The following is a 20455-nucleotide window of genomic DNA, read 5'->3' as shown; positions in this document are numbered from 1 at the left end:
TCGGATACATGGAACAGACATTGGGGCCTGGAAAGCTTTGGAGACAGGGAGGCTTAGTGAACTAAGTGTGCAGTTCATAACTTTTTTCAGTACCTTAGGCTGTGCTCTAGAGCAGCTGCTCCTAACCAAAGGGGGGGCTCAGTCTCTGTGGACCATGCAGTCCTGCCCTTCTTTGCTGGGACTGCCCAGAAAGAGGCCAAAAGAAGTTTTGTGATGTGGACGTCAAGAGGCTAGACTGAGTCCTGCAGCTCCTTCCAAAAAAGCCTCTGATGGCAATGGCTGGACACGGCTCGGTGTAGTTGAAAGGGCAGTGTCCCATTGTGAATACCTCTAGGCCCTCCAGTCCTCAGTCTTTTAACAATAAGAAATAACATTCTCAGTGTCCTGTCTGTAAAAAGGGCTAATGATACTGTCCTCTGGAAAGCACTGTGGTGGGTGAACGTATCAAAGCGCTCTGTAAGAGCCAGGTATTGTTAGACCCCATAGTCTACAATAGGATGAGTCAGCCACCCTGAATTAATTAAAGCTAAGGTACCTTTTCTCTCCTCAGCTTCCTGTCAGAACAGAGGAGTAACCAAGCAACCAAATAGCTCAATTTGCTGTAATTTTTCTGAGTCACGAATGCAAAACATGAGCTAGGCCATTTAAAACAGTTATACGCCTGGGCTGGATGAAAGAAAAGGCCCTCATGCAATAATTAGTGGCTGTGACTGATTTAGGCAAGACCTTGTCTTGCATAACGTGCTGCTTGGTTTCTAAATTGGTCTGCAGTAAGGAACAACAAATCGTGAGACCCACCGCACACCCCCGTCTACAAAATGGGCAATAACTGGCTAGGTGTGGTCATACTGCTGACAATGATCGGGGGCTGATAGTGGATCACAAATTGGATGAGAGCCAGCCTTTTTTGCAACTGGTAATATGCTGGGGTGTTGTAACAGGAGTATTGTATGTCAGACACGGGGTAATTGCACCAGGGATGCCTCAGCTGGAGTGCTGTGTCCAGTTCTGGACAGCACACTTTAGGGAAGATGTGGACAAATTGGAGAGAGTCCAGAGAAGAGCAACAAAAATGATAAAGGTTTAGAAAACCTGACCTATGAGGAAAGGCTTAAAAACAACAACACATGTTTAGTCTTGGGAAAAGAAGGCTGTGGAGGACCTGAAAAGTCTTCAGATACGTTAAGGGTTGTTATAAAGAGGACAGTGACCAATTGTTCTCCATGTCTACTGCAGGTAGAACAAGTAGTAATCAGCAGCACTCACCTGGGATGTGGGAGACCCAGGTTCAATTCCTCTTTCTGGATTTGAACAGGGGTTTCCTACCTGTCAGCCTGGAGTTGGGCTGGTTCCTGCTCATGGGTTGCTAACGGGAGAGAGCCGTGTGCTGGCTGGCTTAGGCTGTTCCCATGCTGGCTTGTGTGGATCGCATTCTTAGATGCTCTCTCCCCCCATTCATTGTAGAGGCAGCCTAGCTGCCTAACTCGGTTTTGTGAGATAAGCACCTACACCCAGTGTTGTTCCTGTGATTTTCTACATTCCTAAGTTAGGTGCCGTGATGCTCAGCGTTGCAGTGCCTAAGTCTTTTTGTGGATCCTACGCGTGGAGAGGAGTCAGGAGAGCAGAGATCAGTGCCAAACTTGGACATGATTCTTAGAGAATTAGGTAAGGAGGGGGAGAAAGGGCAAACAAATAAAACGAGTTAAAGGAGTAAAGTAAAGCAAAATAAAAAGAAATTAACCATAAGCACTGAAGCCAACACAAATAGCTGGGTCCTAGCCAGGGCTTACTGCCCAGGCCATAGCTTTCCTTCTCAATAAAAACGCCTGTCTGAGCTCTCCAGCATTTACAGTTCTCATTTAATGCAGCAGGGACTGAAGGGAGAGACCTGGCAAAGGAAGATTTAGCTTCCTGTTTACCCCATTCCTCATTTTCAAAAATACATATTAATTGGCTGTTAAATGGTACGGGTGCTGTCAAGAAAGTGGGCCCAAATGGATGTCCTTGTGTCATTTGCCACAGAACCTCCACATGCGCAGCTGCCTCTCCTATGATTCTGCTGTCTCTATTCCTGTCCAGTTTTGTGCTCAGAAGTTTGCAAAACTGTGCTCTTTGGATCCTTTTTGACCGGAGTTACAGTCTTCCAGCCACTGAGAGTGTGTGTTTTCTGGGGAATAAAGATGAAATCAGCCTCTGAGGATTTTGTCTCTGAGTTTAGCATCACTAACTCTCTCTTGTTGCATGTGGTTCCATATGAAGTCAGTGGATAAATATTTTCTGTTACACAATGCTGCCATGCTTTTGAGAGAGGGATTATATTAGATATATCTGTGCAGATAAAAGGAGCCGGAAACCAAAACCTTTTTCCAGTGAAGAGCAGGCCTTTTCCAGTGCCCTGTCAAACTCCTCTCTTGTGTATAGAAGAGGGCCAGAGCTCACTTTGTTGACATCATTCAGTAATTCCCAGGTGGTTCTGTGGTGCAGAGCCTGTAGGACAGTGAAGTGGCTTCATTCAACAAGTGGTGTCTGATTAGAGTTGGAAAAGCAACTCTAACAATGCCATCATGGGGTTTCATGATTCTGTTATTCCAGATCAAATTTGCTCACATGACAGCTTCTCTTATTGTCCACGCTGCAAGTTCTACCTAGATCTGAAAATCCAGCTGTGCTTTCTGCCCATTGCATCAGCACCAGCAATAAAGATTCTGTGGTTGGAAATGAGCTAACTCTGGATTATCTTCTGCCTTGTACATCATAAACCATTCATTCTTCTGCAGTCCTGCAATTGCGAATTCACCCTTATGTACCGCTTAAACCCTTACATGATGCATAGGTCTTGAACTGCACAGGAGTGAATTTCATCTACATTGAGGTAATCACTGCTTTAGGATATGGCAACATTCATGTGGAAAATGTCTTGTTACCGTAGAGCAGTGAAGATGTTAACAAATGGGAATTTGTCTGAACAACATTCCTTTTGAAATAAAGGAGAAGTCATGGTTTAAATGTTTACGTGTGGAAAACGTAGGGTGTTTCCTCTCTTGGAGTCATGGATAAACCCTGTATTTCTCATGCAGCCTCAGGTGTTTTTTTCTTTTTTCTCTATGCTCTTCTCTGTGGTGCTTTTTAAAAATTCTGTTCTATTATTACGTAGGCTGGAACTCCAAACCTTTGGCCTTAAACAGTTATTTGCCTCTGGATTACTGCATGAGTTAAAAAAGAAATGTATTCCCCTAATCATCGCAGGGCAAAAACATCTTTCCAGCAAGAATCTTAGTCTGTGTAGCTCAACCATACATTTAGTTGAATGTCCCACATTTTTAAATGTAATATTCCATGAAAAGTAAATGGGTTTTAACTAAGAGAATAAAATATTTCATGAAATCCCATGCTCTGTGGATTTTCCCATTCCTTGTTCAAACTTGTTCTGCATCATCGTGTGATCATGCTGCATCATAAGGTTGTTACAAAAACAAATTGTCTCTGAAAAGATAAACTTTCAAAGGTAGCAACTCCTATTTGGGAGTGTTATATAAAAAACATTAGCGAATCAAGCCCCACTTGAATAAACCAGAGCCTACAGCGGGGTCTCCTGTTGACACTGGGCCCCTGTGTATAAATAGCTAAGTGTACTTTGGGCCAGAGTGAGCAAGAAGGCTCCTTTCGTGCAGGGTTAGAGCATTCACTAGAGAGGTGGGAGACCCTCACCACGCATCTTTGCCCTTGCTTTTTTGCTGACATAAACACAAAGCACAGTGTCGATGTAATATATTAAATGATACAAGAATTTGCTCCTTAAGGGGAAGGGAGGCAGAAAGAATCACAAGTAACAGAGGCCAGCTGAGCACTACTGGAAGCTGCTCAGGAGAGCCCTGTAACAACCTGAACAGGCCAGAATACTGTCTGTGTATTGTTAATTATTATTGTCAATGTACTTAAAGGTTAATTGATGATGCCTCTCTAGGAACACTAGCTTCCTTATGATTGTTAATGGCATCACAGGGATAAGCAATGGCAATTAGCAATCCCATACTTGGTCCCTGCCCGCAGCTGCCTGTCGTCCGTGCAATGCGCCCGGGGCACGACACGCACCCCCGCACCGGGCCAGCCCCGCTTTGCAGGGTGCACGGCCACTCCTGGGCGGCGCTGAGCCCTGCTGACCTTTCCGAAATGGCCGCCGCGCGCGGCCAGTCTCAGGGCGCAGCCTCGCTTCCCTGGCCCCACCTCCCGCGGCCATTGGCCGGGTGGGTCGGATGGCGCGCGCCGATTGGCTGATATGAGGGGGCGGGGCGTGCGTGGCGGAAGTGGGACTGGGAGCGGCTGCTCTGCGGGGGATGTGGGGGAGAGCCGGGATGGCAGCGGGCGCAGGGTTGGGCCCGGCGCTCCGGGCGGTCACGGAGCGGGTGCAGCAGGCGGCGGCCAGGCGGCCCCAGGTGAGAGGGGGTGGGGCCGCTTGATTCACACTCCCCCCCCCCCCCAGCACCGGGGTCCCCCGCCCTATGGGCCCCCCTGCCCCCCCCAGCACCGGGGGGTCCCCCGCCCTATGGGCCCCCCCCCAGCACCGGGGGGTCCCCCGCCCTATGGGCCCCCCCCCCAGCACCGGGGGGTCCCCCGCCCTATGGGCCCCCCCCCCAGCACCGGGGGGTCCCCCGCCCTATGGGCCCCCCCCCCCAGCACCGGGGGGTCCCCCGCCCTATGGGCCCCCCTGCCCCCCCCAGCACCGGGGGGTCCCCCGCCCTATGGGCCCCCCTGCCCCCCCCAGCACCGGGGGGTCCCCCGCCCTATGGGCCCCCTGGCTGCCCTTCCCGCTGGGCCCCCCAGCACTGAGGGGGAGCAGGGCCTCTTTCTCTTCTCCCGCCCCCAATCCCCCCGCCCCCCCAAGCTGGCTCTGTGTGGTAGGGTGAGTTTCTGGGAGGCGGGTGCTAAGGAGTGAAAGGGGGGGGTTGGGGCTGGCTGGGGGGGGGGGGTTGGGGAAGGAGTGTGTTTAAGGTGGGGAGGGCAAACGGGGGTTGGTTAGGCGGCTGCAGAGCGTCTCTCCCCCTCCCCCGAGTTGGCTGGGTTTTCTCTTCCCTCCTTTCAGTTGAAATCGGCTTTTATTGTTCCCCCCAATTCTAGGAGCCCCACGTGTGTGTGTGTGTGGGGGGTCTCCTACACCTATCCAGAGCGCGCCCCCGCTGCTTTAGGGGCTGCTGTCCTTCTTCCGTCCCCAAGACGTGCTCCTCCACCCCGTGTCGCCTTCTGAAAATATCCCACCCCCGGCACTGCGCTACTAATCGTCCCTCTCTGTCTCCCACTTCTAAAAGCATAAGTGCCAGGAGGGATTATCCCAGCCCTTGTATTTTTGTGTTGTATCTAAGGGAAGGAAAAATCAGGGAATTTTTGCCGTCCCTGAGGGATTCTGGTAGCGTAACTAATGTAAGCACCCAGATACATTTCTCCCAGCTGTCCTCTTCAGTCCAGCTCTGGCTGCTTGAGTGGCCTAATGTAGAGCTTGAAAGAAGGCCCTGCTTTTTCTATACTGAGGATTTCTCACTCTCCTGAAGTTTACGCCTGACTGGGCAGTAAGAAGTCAAGAAACGTTTGTAGGGAATCAGCTGTAAAAAGAGCGTGTCAAAAGTTTCTGTAAGGCCATACCACTGGGGAAACAACGTTGTGTTGGAAAGTTAACAAACATATTAACTGACATGATTTTGTACTTCATATGGACGAGGACAGATGTGGTTAATGACATGCTAGCTGGTTGTAGCTATGCTTAGGAGCAGCAGAGGGTTAACTGCAACTGGTTTAGTAGTTTTTGAGAAAACATTGTCCTTGTCTACATGAGGTGCAAAGTCACATTAAACCCTAAGTTAACACATCTTCTAACATGATGCTCTTTCTCAGTGTAGATGTGGCCAAATTGTCAGTTAAGATTGCTGGACCTTGTCTACATAGGGTGCTATTTCTGACTGAGTCCATCTGTGGATGCTCTTATTCTGGAATAAGAGTGCTTTATTCCAGATTAGTTTATTCCATGTTGGAATAAGAGCAGTCACCTAGAGTTAATCAGGAATAGTTACTCTGCTTTAAATTCATACCCTATCTTATTCCATCTGTCTTTCATGTGTAGATAAGCCCTTGAAGCATCTCGCCAGCATGGCCCTTATGACTGCAAGTGGAAGAGACCCTCCTCAAGACAGTTATTAAATTCTTCTCCTTAGTGGCATATTGTGGCACCTCCTGCACTACAGAGCAGGTTGCTCTAGACTACAGGCTTTTGGAGAGAGAAGAGGCTGTTGTTTTAAGTAGCTGGCCATGAGGATAACTTCACTAGATTTTGAATAGCCCTCTCAACTGAGGAGCAAACTTGAGGTTTGGTCCTGGTATTCATGCCACTGACTTCTCACAACTGCTTCCTTTGACAGGGTCTCCCTGCTGTACAGCCTCGACTCGTGGCTGTCAGTAAAACCAAACCTGCAGACATGGTTATAGAGGCCTACAATCAAGGGCAACGCAGTTTTGGAGAAAACTATGTAAGTGCCCCCACCTTTCTTCCATTATTTCATAGGCTTTAAGGCCAGATGAGACTGTTGGGATTTAGTCCATCATGCTGCATGGTATAGGCCGTAGAATTGCATCCACTGAATTCCTGCTGGCCCAAGAAGTTGATCTTGAACTACAGCATGCCTTTTAGAAACTGTCTGACAAGCATTCTCTCTTGTGGTGAGCCCTTAAGCTTTAGCCCCTGGATGACTAGTAAAAGCGGACTCTGCTTCGAATCCACATTTAGGTTTTCTTTTGTGGACTGGAGCATTTATCTTTATTTTAAGGTTGGTTAACCACCACTGTATGAATTCTTGTCTTCTAATTTCTTGACAAATGCTATAGTTCCATCCTAGACAACAGGGCATAATGGAAAGGGGAGTAACTGGGTATTTTACCCAGCAAGCCATAACCCTGGGCTGCAGTATTTCATGGCTAGCTCCTTTGCTTACATCCTGCTCTGTTTTTGCAATTAAACCTCAGGCAGCGGTGTCAAGAAGGGAGAGCTACAAGCAGTGCTAGAAACTTTGATATTTCTGTACCAAATAACAGCACTGTTAGCTGACCTCCTGTGCACAAGGATGCTAGCTTATGGCCAGGTAGAGGAGGGGGGGAAAAAATCCAGATGTTCATTCTTGGTAAAGTAGTGAGAAAAAGTGCCCTGTATCTGAATGCTGTTCAAAGTGCAGTAGAAGTAAAAGTGCACTGCCTAACTTCAGAGTCCTCTTCTACCAAATGCCAGACTCTCAGCAGAGTAGTGCGTGTCTGTTATACTCCACGTAGCACGTTCTGCTCGTGATGCCAATGTATTACATCCATTAGCATTACTGGGTGCTACAGAGGGGAGAGCAGTCCCCATCTCACCATCATCCCCATACGCACTCCTTGGAAAGTCCGTAGTTGTGTATTTGCTGATACAGCTGTACGGTGTACTGTGCCACAACCAGCGTTCCTGGGACACCTCTGCTCTTCCAGCAGAAAATGGAGAACTGCCTGATGTAGTTTTAACAAGAGAATGTCTTTAATTCACTCAGGTTCAAGAATTGCTAGAAAAGGCATCAGACTCCAAAGTAAGTATACTGTTGGGTTTTTTTATATAGTCTCCCCGTCACCCCCAAAGTATCTTTACAATTATGCAGACATTCCATCGATGCTTTAAGGAATCAAGGTGGAGGGTGGGAGTATCCTTAGTTTCAGGCCTATTTATCAGAACTCTTGAAGCTCCTGTCAATGAGCACAATTAGTCGTGAGGCTTGCATATGGACCCTGCATTGCCAGTAATGATCTCTGCAACAGCAGATACAGGCTGTTCTCAGGTTTTAAAGACCAGGGATAATGACTTGCTTTTGAAAAACAACATTGTTTTACAGTTAGCTTTTTGCTCACATTTTGCATAACATTCTATTCCCTTAGTCCTCCCCACAGGAACCAACCTCACTAGCACCAGAAGCACTGTCTGAGCCAAACTTCCCTCAGTATGTTATAGAAAGAGGTGTCTGGCTTGTTTGTTTTTTTTCAGCCCCAAATGCTTTTTGGCTGGTGAAAAAATTGCAGTTCAAACTCGATTAATTCTCTTCCTCTGTTCTCAGATTATGTCTTCATGTCCAGAGATTAAATGGCATTTTATAGGCCATCTGCAGAAGAGCAATGTCAACAAACTGATTGGTAAACTTTTAATTTAACTTCTTTATGCTCAGTGTACCAGAGCAACAAGTTCTTCCAGTGTCATAACTTGCTTGATTAACCCATTAGTGCAGTTGATTACAGGCCAAGAAAGCATGGTCCTGGCTTCATGTTTTACTTTTACTTCTGTCTGCTGTTATCCTTTCCCATAGTCCACTGCTGGCTGGAGGCCATTCAAAATGGCTCTGTGATACCTTTGTTGCACAGGAGGCAGGGACCCCTTCATTGGGGGCATATGACTTTGGTGTGTCTGATATTTGCCTCTGGCTGCAAGAGAGAACTGCTTTTGTGTTTGTGAATTTTCACATACACTAAAATAAAAAGCAGCCTGTGGAACTCATTTCCACAAGACATCAAAGACCAAGAGCCTAGCAGGATTAAAAAAAGACTAGACGCTTGCTTGGATAATGGGGCTATTCTGAGCTTTAAAGGTAAAACTTTCAAAAGTGCATAAATGAGGCCTTGGCTATACTAGAAAGTGTTGGCTGGTATAGCTATACAGCAAACCTGCCTAGTGTATAGTCGGTTCATACGTACCAATGAGTTCTTCTTCCGATATATCTATTACCAGGTTCCCAACAAAATAAGCTATGGCTATGTCCACACTACAAAGATAAGTCGACCTATGTTAGGTCAACTTACAGCCACTGCAGTAATTACTGTGGTGGCTGCTGTCCATGCTACTCTCCTTCTGTCGGTGGTGCACGTCCTCACCATGAGTGCTTCCACCAACTGAAGAGGGGCAGTGTGGGGGGCTGAGAACTCCAGGGCTTTCGGCTCCACACCAGGAGTCCAGCTGCCCCGGGGGCTTCTCGCCTTCCAGCTCCCGACTGTGGATGGGAGGCCAGCCACCTGGGGCTTCTCGCCTTTGGTGGGGAGATCCACGCCTGGAGTTCGGCCGGCTGCCACAGTGCCGGGGGACGGCAGGGCTCCCGGTGAGGAGTGGGGAGCCCAGGCGGCAGCCCAAGCTGGGAGCCTGGGTGGCAGTCTGGCTTGGAGTGGAGACTGGGCAGCCGCCCAGCTTTGAGGTAGCTTTCTTGTCAATTTCATGGCTCCAGTGGAGCCATGAAATTCACAAGAATGTCAGCCAATAGCCCATGTAAGACTGCATTGCCCTAACTACACGGACATAAGCCCTGCACCCCTTATTGAGGTGGTTTTATTATGTCCGCATAGCAGGGGAGTTACATCGGCGGGAGGAGCATTTCAATGTGTACACCTCCACTATTTTGTCGACAAAACTCTGTAGTGTAGAGAAGGCCTAGATCAGAAAAAACACTCCTCTTTGGGTATCACTGCGTCTACACTAGGGCTTTTGCAGACCCACCTATAAGTATTGGAAGGGCTGTAAAACCTCTTGGGCGTGCACCAACTTCTATTGGGTGAGGAGGAAATTTCTTGGAGTAGACTCTCTCATACCTACCCACTGTGGGTTTGTTGCAGCTGACACTGGCTACTGTGGGAGACAGGCTACTGAGCTGGGATGAGGCTATGGTCCAATCCTATCTGGCAATTCTTGAATCCAATACAGAATAGTATTTCATTGATTCCAGGGTATTTTTGATGTTTACTTAGCTCTTCTACAGCCCAAGCTCTCTCTGTGCTGGGTCACTGTGACCTCTTATAAGAGTGGGGAGAAGATGTCTCACAACTGAGGGATATTTTGGTATGTACCATTTGTAGCAAGGGGTCAAGCTGAATTGCCACCATCTGCTAAATTGGGTACAATAATCTGTGTTCCATGGCAAATGCACACTGTAGCACACTGAACTTGCTATGCAAAGTCTAAAGTCTGTCTTTGGTGTATGGCACTAAAGAATGATTGAAGCCTTGTGGAAACCTGGTGACAAGATCATTCTGTTTCTCTGTCTCTCTTACTGATGCCTGTCTGCATGTTAGTTCCTCTGCCCCTGCTGCTTCACAGAGAGGGGCTTATGACTTCAAGTGGGGAGTAAACAGCAGGAGCAGATGATCCAAAGATCCACCACCATGTTCCTCGTGCAAATGGCCTTGGTAAGAAAGAGCAAGGCAAGAAAAATACAGTAAGCTCAAGGGGTCTAAACAGAACTTTAAGCTAAACACTTCCTGCACTGCATGAGACATCTGCAGCTTTAAAGTTTTAGAAAGCACTGTTACAGGTTAAATCCTCTTTCAATCCATTTCTTTCCTTGACAGAGATTTTCAACTATTTCATTTGGTTTGCACCCAAAATTTCTCTCTCCATATCTTCCACTTCTGTTGGTATCAAGAAGCTGGGTGCCATTTTGCATTTAGTTCCTACAGTGCTGTATGTTCTCAATGTGCTGTACAACCACAAACTAATCCTCGCAGCCCTTGTGAGGGAGGTCGGTAGTGTTCATTTTATGGATGGGGAAACTGAGATCCAGAGGTGAAGAGACTTGCCCAAGGCAAATGTATTGGATCCAGGACTGAGACTTGGGAGATCCTGGCGACAGTTAACAAGAGGCTATTGCCAGTTGAGGCAGACAGTGTTCCAGCTACAGTTGTTTGTGCTTTTGCCAACAGAAGTGCCCTCAAATCTGCTTTATTTCTCCTTAGCTGTCCCCAATCTGTTTATGGTGGAAACAGTGGATTCTGTGAAACTGGCAGACAAAATGAACAGCTCGTGGCAGAAAAAAGGGTCATCGCAGAGGTTAAAAATCATGGTGCAAGTTAACACAAGTGGAGAAGATAGTAAGTGGTTGGACACTTGAGCTAATGACCTTCATGTTCTGTTAGCACTATTGATGGGTATGATGTAGCTGGGTTAGACTGATTTGTGTATTTCTAGAGCTACTCTAGGTCTGAAATTCAACCTGCCTTCAGTGTTTTAAAATGGAGTCTCTCTTTCCAGTCTGAATAGCTCAGTTAAAAAAAACCTCCATTATCAGTGAGAAATTGGGGAGGCAGTAAATCCTGCAAGAAAACAGGGAAAGCCAGGCTTGGGTGTCCTTTGCTGGCATCACCAGAGCAGTAAATGCTATTCCTCGCATTGGCCAGGCCTCAATTATGCAGCAAACAAAATGTTTGTTTCAAATGCCATTGGAAATATGGGGCCATGGGTGGGAGCCTCGCTTGCCTAACAGAAATCAAGCAGATATGTGACAAGACACACATGCATTTTTAGTCCAGGTCTCCACTTAAGTTTTTACCAGCATAGCTATAGTCCGCTGGGGTTTTTTGTTTTGTTTTAAGAACACACCTGCACAGGCAAAAGCCCTGGCATAGAGGCTGTTTTAACAGCACAAAGTGCTTTTGCCAGTTTGCCGTATTTCACTCACTGACCCAGAATAAGCTATACTGGAAAGGCACTCTTTTTGTGGTATAACTGCATGTCTACACCAGGAGGGTTTGCCAGTGTAGTTATACCAGCAAAACTTAAGTGTAGACAAGGGCTCATATTTGAAAGCACAGAGGAGCGGTTGCAGAGAACAGAGTAAGCGGGGCACTGTCACCATTTCTTTCAAGATTGATTTTCTTTTAACATAGATTTTTTTTTTTTTTTTGTATTGCAGACCTCTTGGGTGCTGCTCCTACATCAGGTGAAGCTAGTGGTCAAAGTGTCCAAAGTAGCAGTGCTAAGGAGAATGCATAGGAGACTTTTCAGTGCTCTAAAACCACTAGACCACCCCCGATGCTCCACAGCTCTTGAGGGGCTGCAGGTGGCTGTACCACTCTGTGCTCCATTTGGGAGAGCCTGTGTCTGGTTTGATACTGCTGTAGGCCATAGATATTTGGTGGGCTAAGTTACAACAAAATGAAAACCATCTCTAGGCAGCCTCTGGCCCTGAGCAGGGAACTCGATATGGAGTTTGACGGTGTGTTGCTGTTTCACCATTGCGGTATATGCCTTCTTTTTCAGGTAAGCATGGACTCCCACCTGGAGAAATAGTGGGAACAGTGGAGCATATAATCAAGGAGTGTCCAAGGCTGGAGTTTGTGGGTCTGATGACAATTGGCAGCTTTGGACATGACCTCAGTAAGGGACCAAATCCTGACTTCCAGGTAAGACTTCCAAATCTTTGGATTCACTGGAAATCAGTGGCTGGATTCACTGGAAATCAGTGGCTGGATTCCCAATGCCTGGGACCACAGTTTAGCCCTTCTGGCAGTAATCCTGGCTAGGGCTTGTGGAGGACAGCTAAACAGACAACCACCACACTACTTGTAAGGGGAAGTACAGCTACCATGAACCCAACTGACTGAGACTATGCCATCTCTTCCACAATGAGGCAAGGAAACAGGTACATAGCAGCAGGATGAGAGAGGTGCAGCATCCAGTTACAAAACAGCTAATTAAGGGCTACTGTTGTTAGTTCTTCCAGTTTAAAAGGCTGACTTCAGAAAGGCATGCTGGAAGATAGTCACGCTACTGTAAGAACGTAAGTCAGTGCGACCAGCTCCCCGGCCATGGTGTCAGAACTCCCAACAGCCGTAGAATTTCAGTCCCTTTCTTCAGGGATGGGTTTAATTTTCAAAACCAGAACAGATCCCCAGATCTGGCTACATGGCGTCTCCTCAGGCCTCTTCCTCAGAGGGCTTCTGCCTCTGCCCTGTCTAGACAGGAGGTGTCTCCAGCAAAGTCTTCCACTTAGCTGGTGGGGAGAGCCCCCTTTCAGGTCCTTTCCCAAGTCCCTGCATCTCCTGAAGAGTTCTCTCCTAACTGAGCTGCTTGCTGGCCTTTCATCTGAAGACCAGGTGATCTGCAGGCTACGCCTGATTCCTGGCCTGGGCAATGCATGATTAGACACAGTTGCAGCCAAGCCCAGCTCCCTCAAAGGGCCGCCCCACCATGTGCTCACAACCTTATCCTGCAAAGAGTTTTCGCACACCTGTACTCGAGGTGCTACCGTGGCAATGCTGTAGTGCAAACGCTGCAGTGATGGAGTGGGAAGTAAATCCACCCCTCTCCAGAAGTGTGACCCTCTCAAACCCCTGAGGGACTTTGCAAAGTCGATCTCCGTTTTCGGTGTAGACCAGGCCTTGTCAGGATCAGGAGGAGGCTGCTGGGTTCCGCAGGTCACACCTTGTATCGGAACAAGTAGTTAACCTCTCTAACAAACTCTCATTTAATTACGCTACAGAAAACGCCCGTAACTGCGTAAGTGTAGCTTCTGCCAGTGTCATTTGCGTGTGGTAACTAACGAAGTGTTCTACAGACCTTTCCTGGGTATTGGAAGGAAGTGAATTGTTGGTTGGTGTCTTCATTGCGTTAGTGTTTAAAGACTTCGGTCAGGGATAAGCTCCTATCTGGTAGGCGATGTATTAACCTGACACGGATGGTCCCTGCTCTAAAGAGCTTGTGTTAAAAGTATGACAGTAAGGCTCCAAATGAAAATAGTCTTCAGCTTACTCCAGTGTTCACTCCTTAATACTTGGCATTTCTAGAGCATTCTTGGTTTGCACAGCACTTTGAAGACAATATCCTGAGTCCACTCTGAGGTAGGTAAATGGTATTGTCCCCTATTCCATAAAGAGAAACGGAGTGACCTAGAGGTTCATGACTTGTGCGTGGCTGCAGAGGCCATCGGTATCAGCACTGGGATGAGAACGTGGGAGTTCCTGACTCCTAGTTCTAAAATGCAGGCTAGCACAGCTTCACCTTGACCACAGGATTTGGAAATGCTGATGCACCCTTATCCCTGGAGGTGCAAAGGTGTCAATTAACTTTGTCTGATTTACAAGGAAGTATAACTTAGAACAGCCTGGTCCTTTGCATATCCCACCAGTCCTCTCTTGAGGCTGTATCCAGAACATTCATAGGCACCCGTCTTGTGAAGATTGCTGAGGAAATGCACTGAATCGCCTGATCAGACAGATCTGCCTTCAGGCAAAGCTTCAACCTCATCTTGCTTTCGCTGTTTTCTGCTTTGAGGGGCCTGTGTCTGAGGCCAAGTAGCGTAAGGTCCTATCGCTGCTCCGAATTAGCAGATCTGCTCCAGGCACACTGCTGTGACACTCAGTCCCCTGAGAGGATGTGTGTATTGTCACTAATGTGGCCTACAGATAAGCTGCATTGTAAATTTTCAAAAGCTCACGAGGTATCTTAAAAACAGGCATGAGTCCTTGAGAACAGGGAGAATGGGAACTGCAGCCAGATGGAGGGAATCTCCAAAAGATAGCCTAAAGCTTGTTCCAGGACACACTGAATGCTTTACAGTGTAACTGCTGAGCAATGTGTAATCCTCCCCTTGTTTCCTCTCTCAGGTTTTGATATCCTTGCGACAGGACATATGCGAAAAGCTAAATATCCCCATTGAGAAAGTTGAGCTGAGTATGGGCATGTCCACAGACTATCAACATGCAGTAAGTCTGATTTCCTTTGGCCACCCAAGATCTAAGGTAGCAGTCATCCCACCAATGCCACCTCCCTCTAGGGATAGTGACAGCACAGGCCAGGGATCCAACAGCCAGACCTTGCAGCCCATCCTGCACTGAGATTCTGAAGCTAAGTCTCCTTAACTGAGACTGATCTGAATTGTCATCTTAGAACTAGGTCATCGTTGATCTGTTTGATAGCTTCTCCTGTTTGTCATGACCCTTTCCAGAGTAAGGCTTGCTCCAGTGACTTCCACATTAGTGTGACTCTGAGCACTGATTCTGTTAAGGACACAACCTGTGTATCTAAGGTACCTACATGGACCTCATCTCTGGGGTGTCTGAGCCCCTCCCAATCATTAATGTATTTCTCCTCCCAACACCCTTGTGCGGCAGGGCAGTGCTATTATCCCCATTGTACAGTGGGGAACAGAGGCACAAAGCCTAAGTGACTTGCCCAAGCTCTCACAGGGCATCTGAACCCGGGGTTCCCGGGTCCCAGGCTAGCACCCTAAACACTGGGCCATCCTTCCTCTCTTTTGTTATAAAGCAGGCAAGCACAGGACTAGTAAACTCCGGCAGTTCTGTTCTGGGATCTGCTGTCAGCATGGGAATAGGGCTAACTTGTTCCACTGGTGGATACCTTTTGCGCGATGGCTTATAACTGGAGTAAATGATCAAAAGGGCACTTTGAAGCCCAAATGTGGGGCAGAGATTGCATGTGGGAATAGAGGACACATGCATTCTTGTGTGTGCTACTGATTAAGCCCCAAGCTGGGTTACAGATAGGGTTAATGGTCTGTGGGACAACTTTGTATTGAGCCACGGCGTCTGAGGGCTGTCTTGTTCCCTCTTCTCTCTCCAGATTGAGGTTGGATCCACAAATGTCCGGATTGGAAGCGTTATTTTTGGAGAGCGGGACTACTCCAACAAACCAGCCAATGCCAAGGCCCTCAGTGACACTAAAAGCAAAGTGGAGACCTTGGCTGTGCAAGAGCACTAAATAGAAAGAGGAAAGATGTTCTAAACTACAGGACACCAGGGAAACTTAACTATGCACTTTCATCTCCTTCCATAGTGACAGCTTGTCATGCCAGTGAGGGGAAATACCTGGTAATAGACCAGAGGTCTCAGAACCTATAACGATTACTGTATGTGAGTAGAAACTGGATTTTTTTTACCTGCAAACAACAAGAAAATTTGTGATTGAAAATCACTTGGCATCTTAGCTACTTTTAAGAACAATCACTCTTGGATAACTATGTTGGATAAACTGATTAAGCACTAGAATTGAGTTATTAACGAGCAACAGGCGTCTCCAGCAGTCTCCGTGATTATATTTTTAATATGAGGAGTGGTTTACCTGATGGAGGACTAACTTCTGGTTAGCCAGTTTTAATTTTGTCAGAGGCATCTCTAAATATCCACTCATCTTGAGTGAGAGAGTACATGGCTCAATAGCTACCATATGTGTAGGTAGAAGCTACTTTGTAGAGACATATCGATAACACTTAACAGTATTGACACTGAAGAGAATATATCCATTCCAATGAACTGATGAGTGAATAAAGAACACAGTTGCTACTGTAAGTCAATGGCACTCTGCTTTTGGCACGTAATTTGAAAGGTGCGAGTGTGCTGGCTGGCCAGAGGTTGTATTTGTCCTCTCCAGACTGGCATTGCTAACTCTTACCACTGGTGACATATCTCCTGTCTTTGTAGGCTGCTTTTAAGCCTTTAACCTTTTCCCCTTGTAAAGTGTTGAGTTACTTACATACTACCCAATAAGTCCAGTTGCAGTGTGCCCTACTAGCTAGAGCAGGGAACTGTCTCAGACTCCTGGCTCTGCCATTGGCTTGCTATGTGATCTTAGGCAAGCCACTTAACCACTCTGTGCCTCAGTTTCCCCATCTGTAAAATGGGCATAATAATACTGACCTACCTCACATGGGGGATTGTGAGGCTTGCTTGTTTGTAATGTGTTTGAAACCCTTGGAGGAAAGGTGCTGCAGAAATGCAAAGTATTATTACCCCATTGCATCCAGATGTACATGAAATCAGTCATATTGCCACTGCACAGATGCTGTAATATAGTTCCCAGATCTTTAAATTCACTTATTCATTGGCCTTGGCCTCTGCTTTTTCTAAAAGCAAGAAGGAGGTACTTGTTTCATCCAGGCTTGGATATAAACTTTCATCCCTCTTGCAGCACAGAGTTTCACTGACCATGTTTACAGCAGATCTGTTTTGTAACTCGCATTTTGACAATCGGCTTCAGGGTCTTGTCTGTTGCCAGAATGAGGAAACCTTCGTCACCAGTAGCAATACCTGCTTTTCATGGCAAAAGGCTTCTGTGTGTGCACGTGTTTGGTTAAATCAGCCGTGGGTTTTATCTTCTAAATGTAACTGAAAAGAACACCCTCTTGAATCAACCTGTCATGTTCCATAGCTTCAACACTGCATGCAGTCCGAACGGCCCTTGTCAGAGCTGCAGAGGGTGGTGTTTGATATAGTATGTTAATAAAACCATTGTGAATTTGAATACCATCTGTGCCAATCACAAAGCTATTAAAGATAATGGTCCCTTCTGACCTTAGTCTATGATTTTATGTTTTGGATGAACACGGCGGGACAGTTGCTATGCAGGACAGCCCCATGTTATGCAGGTGATGTTCAGTGAGACTGGCTTGTCTTGGAGGAGGGGGTTGCTTTGAATGACAGCTGAAGCAAAGGGCCTGCTTGCCTGCATAAGAGGAAGGGCTTCTTGATCAGAGGAGAAAATAAACCGAGACTGTAGAGCGTCCAAAATGAGGGGAGCAGTTCTCTCACTGTGCCTCTGGGTGGCACTGCCCCCCAATTCTGTAGAGCTGGTTTAAGAGCCATATTCGTACCTCTTGGCTGTGGGGTACAGATACGTCCATAATAATCATAGGCTAAAATCGCTAGCTAGAGGTATGGAAGTGTTTTGTGCTCTCCAGCCACAAGGAGGCTGGGACAGAGCAGGAAGTACCCAAGCAAGGAACAGGCCTGAAGCAAGGGAAACAGAGAAGAAATTCTAGAGAGCATTAGCCAATGATTCCCCACCTCCCACCCCAAAAAATAAAAAGGAAGATGGTAGAATGACTATCACTACAGATTTATTCCTTGATAGCTGGTTGTCAGGTGAGCCAACACAATCTCCTGGCCTACATGGTGCTTTTCCACCCTGATCTCTACAGCAATAACGAGTTTGGGCTATTTGTATTTTTATATGTCAAACAAGCCCTTATCTTCAGTATGCTTTCTGGACCACAGAAGAACGGGACTAAATGATGATGGACTCAGCTGTGAATCTGTTTCTTCCTTAGCTCATATTCCCTCCATGAAGCCCACCTGCTTTCCCTTCTCTCCCATCTTCTCCACTCGCTTCCTGAGTGGAAACTGGATGCTAGTGGGTCTTAATGAGGCAAGGAATGATCTAGACTGGAAGGTAGGTGCCAGGGCCATAGTACTGCAGGAACCTATTGGGTTAGTGGGTTAATGCAGTGGACTTTGAATTCTGGAGAGCGGCATTTAAATAACAAACTAGGTCACCAGTGAACGTTTGGTTTCCAAGTCTGTGTGTGTGTGTGTCGATTTGCACTCGGCAGCAGCACCAAAGAGATGCCTAGGACTCAAATAGCAGGATCTGCCGCTGGCCTTCAGTGAAGTATGGCCACAGCTGATGTGAGGAGGTATGCAGCATTAGAGATGCACTTTGACTTCCTGCCGCGACTCTCCCGCCCTGCCGATCTAAGGAGTGGTATTGAGGGCAGCCTAGAGGGAGGAACTAGGCCATTGTGATCACTGGTTGTGGAGGAGGGAGTGCCAACATGACAAGGCATTAATGGGGAAAGCATGGCGCTGCTAGCGTCTGTTCCCCAGCTGGGCAGCCGCTTCACTCTCCTGCATCTCCTCTCCCCCTCCCCCCGCTTCCAGCATGCATTTTCGTGCACAACTTTTTGTGGTGGTGCAAGGTGTCACTGACAACCCAGGAGCCTTCTGTCTCCGCTGCAGGTTTGATGGGCAGCACCAGTGCCAGCTTCATGCACACCCTGCCAGTAGAAGGCTATCCTCCCCCAAAGCGGGAATTTGGTCTCCTTGGGCCATTCTGAGGCTGGCAGCAAGGGTGCCAAATGTGGTGGTTCTCCCTGTCCAGGGAGGAGTGGGCTTAGACACCCACTCATTTTACAGAGGCCACCTGCCAGATGCTAACCGCTGGTCACTGGAATGGAGTCAAATCCTTGTGATGAAAGGTTCCCTGGCCTGTTAGTAACCCCATGGCACCTCATCTCCCTGCAACATGAGCTTTATTTACATCTATTAAAATAAAGGCACTTCCCTAGTTTGCTGCCACTCCAATTCCCTCTTCTAGGGGCATTATCACTGTCAGAACTTGCCTTGAAAGAATAATCTCAGCCAATGAAGGCTTCGTCTTGGGGTCGGATGGGTTCCCCCTCCCGTATGAAAAGCGTGAAGAAGTACTTACGTTTGTTTTAAACTTGCGGCCTGTTACTTCCAGTGGGTGTCCTTCAGTTCTTGTGTTGTGTGAAGGTGTAAATAGCACTTTCGCTTTCTTCACCCCAGTTATGATTTTATAGACCTGTATCCTGTCCCCCGCATTAGTCCCCCCTTTTCCAAGCTGAACAGTCCCAGTCTTTTTAATCTCTCCTCATACGGAAGTGGTTCCATCCCCCTCATCATTTGTGTTGCCCTTCTCTGTACTTTTCCCAATTCGAATATATTTTCTTGAGATGGGGTGACCAGAACTGCAGGCAGTATTCAAGGGATGGGTGTACCATGGATTTAGTGACCTTATGATGTTTTATGTCGTCTTTTCTACCCCCTTCCTAATGGTTTTGACGGCCACCGCACATTAAGCGGCTGTTTTCAGAGAACTATCCAGTTGACTCAAATCTCTTTTGTGAGTGGTAACCGCTAATTTAGACCCCACCATTTTGCAGGTGTAGTTGGGATGATGTTTTCCAATGTGCCTTACTTTGCACTTGTCAACGCTGAATTCCATCTGCCAGTTTGTTGCCCAGTCACCAGTTTTGTGAGTTCCCTTTGTAACGCTTTGCAGTCAGCTGTGGACTTAACAATCTTCAGTAATTTTGTATTGTCTGCAAACTTTGCCACTTTACTGTTTACCTGTTTTCCAGATCGTTTGATATGTTGAACAGCACAGTTCCCAGGACAGATCCTTGGGAGACCCCACTATTTCCCTGTCTCCATTCTGAAATTTCACCATTTATTCCTACCTTTGTTCCCTGTCTTTTAACCAGTTCCTGATCCATGAGAGGACCTTCCTCTGACCCCATGACTGCTGACTTTGCTTAAGAGCCTTTGGTGAGAGACCTTGTCAGAGGCTTCTTGAAAGTCTAAGTACTCTACATCCACTAGATCACCCTTGTCCACATGTTTGTTTGACCCAATCAAAGTCTAATAGATTAATGAGGCACAATTTCCCTTTACAAAAGCCATGTTGACTCTTCTCCAAAATACTGTGTTCCTCTCTGTCTGATAATTCTGTTCTTTACTATAATTTCAACCAGTTTGCCTGGTACTGAAGTTAGGCTTACTGGCCTGTAATTGCCGGGGTCTCCTCTGGAGTTTTTTTTTTTTTTTTAAATTGTCATTACACTAACTATCTGCCAGTCATCTGGTACAGAGGCTGATTTAAGTGATAGGTTACAGACTACAGTTAGTAGTTTGAATTAATTCAGAACTCTTGGGTGAATACTGTCTGGTCCTGGTGACTTATTACTGGTTCATTGATTAATTTGTTCCAAAACCGCCACCTACTCACCCCTCAATCTGGGACACCTCAAAAGAATGGCTCTTGTGTTGGAATCTCCCTCACGTCCTCTGCAATGTAGACTGATGCAAAGAGTTCATTTAGCATCGCCGCAAG

General features: G+C 47.1%; 1 protein-coding gene across 1 annotated transcript; it reads left to right on the top strand.

Annotated features, from left to right (window-relative positions):
* The first annotated feature begins 4305 nt into the window (after positions 1–4305).
* On the top strand, positions 4306–17114 carry PLPBP (pyridoxal phosphate binding protein). Its single transcript, XM_073324817.1, has 8 exons — positions 4306–4433; positions 6405–6512; positions 7557–7592; positions 8112–8187; positions 10765–10899; positions 12068–12210; positions 14413–14511; positions 15389–17114. Exons 1-8 carry the CDS (start codon positions 4335–4337, stop codon positions 15524–15526), a joined length of 834 nt encoding a protein of 277 aa, XP_073180918.1. The 5' UTR covers positions 4306–4334; the 3' UTR covers positions 15527–17114.
* Positions 17115–20455: the final 3341 nt, after the last annotated feature.

This window comes from Lepidochelys kempii, chromosome 26, assembly GCF_965140265.1.
Source record: "Lepidochelys kempii isolate rLepKem1 chromosome 26, rLepKem1.hap2, whole genome shotgun sequence".
NCBI lineage: Eukaryota > Metazoa > Chordata > Testudines > Cheloniidae > Lepidochelys > Lepidochelys kempii.
This window is presented reverse-complemented; position numbering and strand designations above follow the sequence as displayed.